An 8,674-nucleotide genomic window follows, 5' to 3' on the forward strand; every position below is an offset into this window, starting at 1 on the left:
TGGAGTTATAAGACTGCAATTTGACTCTTTACGTACCTGAATGCTATGCAATAGTTCTACTTCAGTGATAGAAGGACCTTAGGTATATATGTACTGAATGCCATGTTCCGGTCTGTGAGGAATCAACCGGGAGAGCTGACTCAGTGAGGGAGAGGTGAGGACATATCCAGGTGAATCTACCACATGAAATGATGTGGTCTGTGATGAATCATCCGGGACAGTAAATAACTATCTGGGTCCCCCGGCAAAGGTGCCCCTGTATCCGCCCTTGAATGACTAATATCATAAATCAAGACCTCAAAAACGTATGATTCAAATTTTTTTCCAAAATCATTTTTGGAGCCTCAAAAAGATTTATACTCGAGAAAACATTAGAAGCAGTAAAGTATGTGCAGATCCAACAGCATTGAGAGGTAATCATACCAGCAGCATCGCTTTAGAGTACAAACGAATTCTCATGTTTTGACAATACACGAGATCAAATAGTACAAACTCTACTTACTCATTAAAAAATCACTGCATCGGTGTCAATACAAAACAACAGATAACAATCAGTGTTATACCTGCACACAAAACACCGGCTTTACAGCCATCGAGGTACATACAGAACTTACTTTCTAAACGATCTTGCCAATGGAACTAAAACTGCCAGTGCATCTTGCGTTCCACACCCACGGCTGAACGTCATCTGCAGCTGACGATATACTGCTGCTGTAGCCACTACACTCCTGAGACGTTTCGTCATCATTGTTTTCAGTGACAGACGGCAGCAAACCAAACGGGGATAGCAACGTTCTTGTCAACGCGCTCGTACCTTCGTCTCCCGAACGATGAACCAATGGCGACTTACATTGGGTGATGGGACGATGAGCACTCTGAGTCGACGGTGGCACTTGCCGAAATGCACTACTAGCATTCAAGTTCTGTCCGTTGCTCAAACTCCATGGCAACAAGGCATGACCAGCATACCTTGTACACGATGGATTCGTACCCATGTGATCTAGAGATGAAAAAATCTGTTTGGTCAGACACTGAGTTGACTGTTCGTGACTCGATATTCCTTGTTCGTAGTACGACTCGACTGACGAAAGTGCCGTTGAGCTGACATCCAGAAATGAATCCAAATGTATTCCATTGCTGTCACTGATGTTAGAGAGAGAATCCACTGGGAACGATGCAGTCGTGCGCTGAGATGTCGTGCCCATGTTGTCTGTTAGTTTGTCGTCCATTATGTGAGCGACAGCTTGGTCATATGATGGTGGAGGGTTGTATGATAGTGCATGGGTGTAGGACAATGGCTGGCTGTCGTAGGATGATGGTGGAGCGTGATAAGGTGATGATGAAAGATCGTTGCATGGTTGTTGGGTTGTTGAAGGATATTTTGGATTCTCCATACACGAGGGTTGAATGAGTCCTAGAATAGGCAGTTGTGAGTTGAGCAGAGAGAGCCATGATAAACGACAAGACACTTGATGAACAGAATAGCCCACAAATAGATAAACTGACAAGCAAGCAAGCAAGACAGACAGACAGACACAGACATACAGACAAACCAATAGATAGATAGACAGACAGACAGAGGCAGACAGACAGACATACAAACAATACAAAGACAGATAGACACACAGACAGACAGACAGACAGACAGACAAACGAATAGACGCACAGACAGACAAACGAATAGACGCACAGACAGACAAACGAATAGACGCACAGACAGACAGACATGTACAAACAAATAGACAGACAAGATAGACACACACACACACACACACACACACACACACACACACACACACACACACACACACACACACACACACACACACACAAATAGACACACAAAGAGACAGACAAACAAATAGACAAGCAAACAGACAGACAGACATATAAACAAAATAGACAGACAAATAGATAGACAGATAAACAGACAGACACATCCACACACCACATTTCATACTTTCTAAAGTCCCGACATTTCCCACAGTAACCGGCTTTCTGACTCTCAACTTCAAACTTGGTCTTTGAAATTCCATCTCTTCCTTCGAGCGATGATTCGCCACAGAACTCCATCCCGACAACCTGCAGCATCTAATAGACACATCCGATGCATCCGGAGGTTGCCCAGTTATACCAAGAATCTCATTAATAGGACTAGAGTGACTAGCATGTTGCACAGACTGCTCAAGCGGTGACAAACACATGGGAATCGGTAGGAACTCATATCGTGACCGATCGATGGGCAAATCGTTGCCACTAGCGACCGACGTACTATCCTGCACAACAAATGGCTGCCAACTCTGTCCGACTTGATGCTGATAACTATTGTACACAGAATGAGACTCGGTCAAAATCGGTTGCTTAGAGTAACTCTGCAGACTGACATCTTGAAATCTCACTCGTCGTTTCCTCTGGTGAATGCCGTTACCCTCCGATGAGTGCAACAAGTCACGTGACATGGTCGCCACAGCTTTACCGGCCTCCACACAACGCTCTTGTGCTATCTCTTGTAATGTGTCGGCAAACTTCGGTCGTCTTTGCTCATCACAAAATTCTGCTGCCATATTTAGATCTCTCGGCAAACTTCTAGTTGATGACTCTGAGTTTGCCAATTGAGTGAGAGGTAATGCGTCCATACTAGAGCAACTGTTGTGAGAAATCTGTGTAGGTGCGTCAGTTTGAGCGGGAGATACGGTTTGTGTATGTGTAACTGCTCTCTGTTGTGTCTTGAATCTGACATTGATGTGTGGTGTTTGCTGCATGTTTGTGTTAGACAGGAGATCGGCAGGCAGCGATGCTGGACGAGTACTCAATGATTCACGAGTCGGTCGTGCTCCTGTTGGATCCGAAGTAGATCTGTAAATAAACAAAATATGTTATCTTGGTTTTCGATTAGACAATTTGTAGAACCCCTACATAACACCAACATTCAGTGCATTCTATTACAAAATAAATTAATATATATATATATATTACATAATTATTAATTTATTAATATATTACATAATTATTAATAAATTGATATATTATATATGTTAAATTATTATTTTAGAATAACGAAATAAATTTATATATTTTATGTTATTATTATTATAAAATAATAAAATAAATTAGTATATTTTATATGTTAAATTATTATTTAAAATAATTAATGTATTTTTATATATTAAGCCTCATCAAAAACAATTGCGTCTATGAACGGCAACCTATAACACATTTGACCCAGTAGGTCGGCAAAAAATTTCGGGAGGGGGGGGATCTTTTGCAGCAACTATGGTGTGTAGCTCTCCTAGGCTTTCATCACTAAAATGGACTAATCACGTCACAAACCAGTCACGTGACTTTTTAATTTTTTGTTTTTAAATTTTTTAACACAGTTTTGGGAAATCATAGATCAGCAACTTTGATAGAGTCAAAAGCAAAACTAAATTAGTGCAAGAGATCAGTTTTGGCTCTACGTAGTCTGTAAGAGTGAATGTGACGACGAGCAAAGGAGTACACTACTCAATTTGTCTAAATCCACTTCTACATCACAGTAGATGTGAAGGAGTCCAAACGACTGTCAAAAGTGGACCTTTACAGCTAAGTGGGTAGTTCGTCCGACCCCCTCCACGAAACCCCAGCCTACGGGCCTGAGGTCTTCAAAAGTGGTGGAGCGTTGGTCGGTGACATGAAGTATCATCTGATCAGGAGACACTTCGCTCATTTCTAGCACTCCACGTCCAAAGACGACATGCTTGCAGACACCAGAATCACGTGGACTGAGCGGACAAGCAGGTGCCAGGAGTTGGCAAGTCAGTTGCCATAGCTATATCTACAAGGCGTGATTCAATGTAGCCACATGACTACAGGACAGTTTTGCACACTCATGCAACAAGTTCCATCATGTCTCTGAAAGCCACTCTACACTTTAATACCACAATTTGAGGCCCATTTTTAAAATGGTAGATATTACACCCGGTTGGCCGACTGTAAACACAAAATTTCTTTGATGTGGCCTAATATGTAATTTATATTTATATCTCATTTCATAATTCTTTAAAATTTTATAATTTTTTTAATTAATATATTTATTTTATATAATTATTTAATAATTTTTATATAATATAATTATATTATATATACGAAATACAGTGACTTGTGGGTCGAGGTAAGACGCATGTGGCAGTGTTGGACATTGGTTGTTCCAGTGGTGTTGGAAGCGTTGGGCACAGTGCACGCAGGTATTGCACGGTGGCTGGACATTATTCCAGCTCATCACAACCTGCAGCATTTACAGAAAGCAGTGCTTCTTGGATCCAGTCGGATCCTTTGTAAAGTCATGTCTTCTGTTTAGACAGCCATGATGGTCTAAGCACCTCTGAGGCAGGGATGGCCTCCGGTGATGACAAAAGATCGTACGAACCAGACTGGTCTGGTTGAGCACGGCAACTATAATATATGTAAGTTTTATATCTCATTTTAAAATCTTTTATATAATATAATTATACTATAATATGTAATTTAGATACCTCATTTTAGAATTTTTGAAAAAATTATATAATTCTTATATTAATAAAACATTAATAAATAATTATATATATATATAAATTACATAATATAGTATAATTATATTAAATTAACATTAATAAATAATTAAATCTCCAAAACAGTACGGTATAATACCTCAAGTGCCTCCGACTTTGGCCTCCAATTGAACCCAATCCACTACTTCGACTCTGTTCTTGTGTCACATTCTCATCCTTGTGTTTGTACGGAATGTCCTCTTGATCTTTACTCTCAGTATGCACAGAACCCACACTTTGACAATTCAGAATCGAAACATCTAAACTGTCGGCCGTTACATAATGACTGAGAAGGAGATGTTTGGCAGCGTCGATGACATTAGTGAAGCATGATGTCACCAAGCCATTGATGTACTTCAAGACGACCCTCTCGGCTGCCTGATGTTCTACAGTTGAGGTTGTCTTTTCATTGTGATCAGCTCTGTACACTGAATGCTTTGAGGGGTGTGACAGAATCATGTCCAGTGAAGAGAGACGCGGTGGCTGACAATTCGATAAACGACGAATGCCAACATAGTGAAATGTTAACAGTAGTCAAGGAGTGAAACCCATAAAGACAAAAATGTAAGAATAATTATATCATTCGAAATATATGTACGTGTGTGCATGTGTGTGTGTGTGTGTGTGTGTGTGTGTGTGTGTGTGTGTGTGTGTGTGTGTGTGTGTGTGTGTGTGTGGTGCGATAGCTCAGTTGGTTAGAGAGTCTTCTATGGAGTGCTTACATCTGGGACCTTGCAGGGTTGCAGGTTCAAGTCACAGTGATGGCGAGCTATGACATAATTTCCTTGGGAAAGAAACTCACACACACAATTGCCTCTCTCAACTCAAGAGTATAAATGAGGCAAAGGCCCCCGACCGCTGATAAAGTCCATCAGCCACTGGGGTCATGGTGGGACTTCGGGTGCCCACACCACAGTTGGCGTCGCAGTCAGTGCTCCTGCAAGTACCTGGTCAGGCTCCAGGAGATTGCTTAGCACGGCCCATAGCTCCTGCGTAGTGCACAGGAACCCAGCCATCATCTGAATGGGGGCAAAATCGTAATGAACGGCAGCTCCTTATCCATTTGCCATTTGTGTGTGTACACGTGCGCACGTGTGTGTGTGTGTGTGTGTGTGTGTGTGTGTGTGTGTGTGCACGTGCCCATGTGTGTGTGTGTGTGTGCACGTGCCCATGTGTGTGTGTGTGTGTGTGTGTGTGTGTGTGTGTGTGTGTGTGTGTGTGTGTGTGTGTGTGTGTGTGTGTGTGTGTGTGTGTTTCTATTGTAATGTGAAAAGATATTTTGAATTGCTCCGATTTCCTAAACGTCTGTAGGTGACCGACCGAAAGACGTGCTTCACCACTTTGCCAAAGTCTTGCTGATTCAGAGCTCTAGCATTGGCAAGCTCACACGATTTCCTACCAACAAACAAACGACAGTAAACCATCACTGTCTATACTCTCTCTCACAACACCATAAACATTGAAAAATCTCCACACATTCACACTCTGTAACTGCAACTGCTGTCAGTGCAAGAGTGTAAAGGCTTACGTTCTAAGCACCCAAAGACCCAGCAGGTAAGTCCAGTAAACTACACATGTAGACACAAGTAAGTGACGACATGAACTAGTAGCCTGTACCAGACATGTTACTATTTAGTCTAATCACACACAGAAAACTGGTGCAAACGACATACAGCTATAAAAAGTACAAACACAACAAAAATCAACAGACAACTTTACAAAAGTAGGAGAATAAATAAAAACAGCAACACATAAACTACATGCAGTACTAAGCTATTGCAATCAATATTACTTCGGACATGTTTACAAATCAGTTGATTATTGAAACAAACAAAAGTCACGTGACTATTACAGCAACAGTGAGTGGTGCTCGGCGAATACGTAATAATGTGTTGTTTTCAATAAACTGCTACAAATTACAAAAGGCATTTCCACTCCTACAGACAGAGAGACAGGCAATCAGACAGACAGGCAGACAGACAGACAGACAGACAGACAGACAGACAGACAGACAAATGGCTCGTGTCCTACTACACCCAGTTTCTTAGTCACTGATTGTCTCTGGTTTGCTGCATGCTTGTAGTTTATAGCTCATTCTTAGTGAAGTGTATGGTGCGTAGATTATGGACAAGGTACATTTGAACTTAAGTACTTACTATTTTGCTGAAATGTAATATAGTTTTGTGTTCGAAAATATATGATGACAGACAGACAGAAGAACAGACAGACAGACAGACAGACAGACAGACAGAAAGACAGACAGGTAATCAGACAACAAACAAACAGACAGACAGACGGACAGTTTTAGTGTCGATGCGCTGAGTGGTTACCAGTAACGTGCATTAGCAATGTAAATAAAATGCAAAACATCTATTCACACGACCATCTAGTCTACAGCTAACTGACTTAGCTCCTTTCACTACCATAACGGCCATACCAAAATAATGCCCATGCCTGTATATACGCCCATGTGTGACAGGTCAGAACTTTCAGCCCGAAAAACGCCCATGGCCAAGTATACGCCCATGGCCAACTAGATGCCCAGGATACGCATATGCAGACAAAACAAAACGGGGTCCACAGAACATTCGTTCCGTCTGTGTGCGTTTAATGAGCTGGTGTCCGTATTGCATGAAAGTGCTTACTATTGTTCGTTGCAATTAGCGATCGTGATGCTTTTGACAGGCTTCAAGCCGACCACTCTGGTTTGCGTGTGTAGTGTCTAGTATCCATGTCTATGCTGATGGTGCACAGATACCAGTACCCTTGATCTTGCAAATGGATAATTGCAAGCATTTGTGGTATTTCTGTCTTCAAGTATTTAGATGATGACTGGCCAAACGACAGCATATTGCAACCGTGTATACGCCTGGGACCAAAATAACGCCTATGCACTAGTATACGCCCAGAAAAAGCGTTTCTTTTCTATACCCCCGGGGCATTATTACTGGCGAATACGGTATGCTACTAAATGACAAGTAACCACTGAAAGTTCCTTACACGATCAAAACACATTCATTCCTTGTTCATTAATTTCAACTAGGCATCAAGACATTTTGTGGAGATATTCATTGCTTGGTTTGAATGGCATTGTTTGGAGTCTGTCTGTAATTGCTCAGTAAGTCTGATCTGTTTGAATATGAATGAATGACGTTATTGGCATGAGGGTTGCATTAATAGTTGTGCTGCATACTAGCCATTGTATCCCAAATGATTAACACTGACAATTGATATGTGCAGTACTCAGTTAGGACATGCGCCCATTCATCATCTGCATCATAGTAGGGAAAGTCAAACAGTTTACATCGGTCATCAACACATAATCACAGGATGTATGTAGCAAGTCATTTACTGCAAATATCACTGCGCATGTGCATATCAAATTTCATTTCAAGTTGGTCAAGCTCCAAACTGGTCAAAAAATCTATTTGTCTGGCCTACATGAAATTCCTGCTAATTAGTTTGTCTACTGTAGTGCAAATTACAGAAAAATCAATACAAACGTTGTACACCTCTAATAGCCTCAAACTTCCAGACCAGACAGCGCGAACTCTAGTCTGGACAAAGTCAATACTAAAATGATTTCGGAAGTACTTATCAAAAGCAATGCTAAATGGTAGTCTAACAGTTCGTTTTACCTAGATCAACATATCATTTGTAAATGCCATGAGATCTCACAAACAAAGAAGAGACGTCTGCCGTGTTGCAACGACATCTTAGTGGACGGCATGAAACAATGTGCACGACTCTTTGATTCTTCAGCAGAGCACTAGCTAGTCTAACTGCTCAACCAGTTGTCAAAGGTGATAGTCTAGGTGTCACGGCAAGCTGGAAAATATCGAAGAACTGCAGCTGAAACTAAAACTAAGATGTGTGCGTGCACCAGAGTCTTCATCACGGTTCTGGTGTGCCCTTCGCCACCCACGAGGATTTCACACGCGCGCAATCAGTGTTAGTGCAATCAGTGTTAGTGTACTTAGCATAACCAATTACTGCTAAACCAATCAGAATTTACAACCGACATTCAGGTTGTAAGGAGCTGATTGGCTTAGAAGGCTATTTCTGAAATCATTTTAGTATTGACTTGGTCCAGACTAGAGTTCGCGCGC

At 41.4% G+C, this 8,674-nt stretch overlaps 2 protein-coding genes across 2 annotated transcripts in view; both read right to left on the minus strand.

Moving 5' to 3' along the window:
* Positions 1-355: 355 nt before the first annotated feature.
* Positions 356-5,128, minus strand: LOC134187816 (uncharacterized). Its single transcript, XM_062655985.1, has 3 exons — positions 4,666-5,128; positions 1,961-2,856; positions 356-1,414 (listed from the first exon to the last, which is right to left on the minus strand). The coding sequence occupies exons 1-3, from the start codon at positions 5,022-5,024 to the stop codon at positions 618-620; spliced, it is 2,052 nt and encodes a 683-aa protein (XP_062511969.1). The 5' UTR covers positions 5,025-5,128; the 3' UTR covers positions 356-617.
* A 693-nt stretch (positions 5,129-5,821) lies between these two features.
* Positions 5,822-8,674, minus strand: part of LOC134188312 (DNA-binding protein RFX5-like) — a 12,538-nt gene continuing 9,685 nt past the window's right edge. Inside the window, exon 6 of the mRNA XM_062656508.1 lies at positions 5,822-5,960. Coding sequence (XP_062512492.1) covers positions 5,822-5,960 — 139 coding nt within the window. The remainder of the gene's footprint in view (positions 5,961-8,674) is intronic.

This window comes from Corticium candelabrum, chromosome 12 (genome assembly GCF_963422355.1).
Source record: "Corticium candelabrum chromosome 12, ooCorCand1.1, whole genome shotgun sequence".
In the NCBI taxonomy this organism is placed as follows: domain Eukaryota; kingdom Metazoa; phylum Porifera; class Homoscleromorpha; order Homosclerophorida; family Plakinidae; genus Corticium; species Corticium candelabrum.

Excerpts from the sequence above, each read along its gene's own strand:
- LOC134187816 (XM_062655985.1), bottom strand. The coding sequence starts at position 5,024 with ATGATTCTGTCACACCCCTCAAAGCATTCAGTGTACAGAGCTGATCAC. Across the intron at positions 2,857-4,665 it reads CAAAGTCGGAGGCACTTGAG|ATCTACTTCGGATCCAACAG; the intron begins GTATTATACCGT and ends GTTTATTTACAG. Across the intron at positions 1,415-1,960 it reads AAATGTCGGGACTTTAGAAA|GACTCATTCAACCCTCGTGT; the intron begins GTATGAAATGTG and ends TGCCTATTCTAG.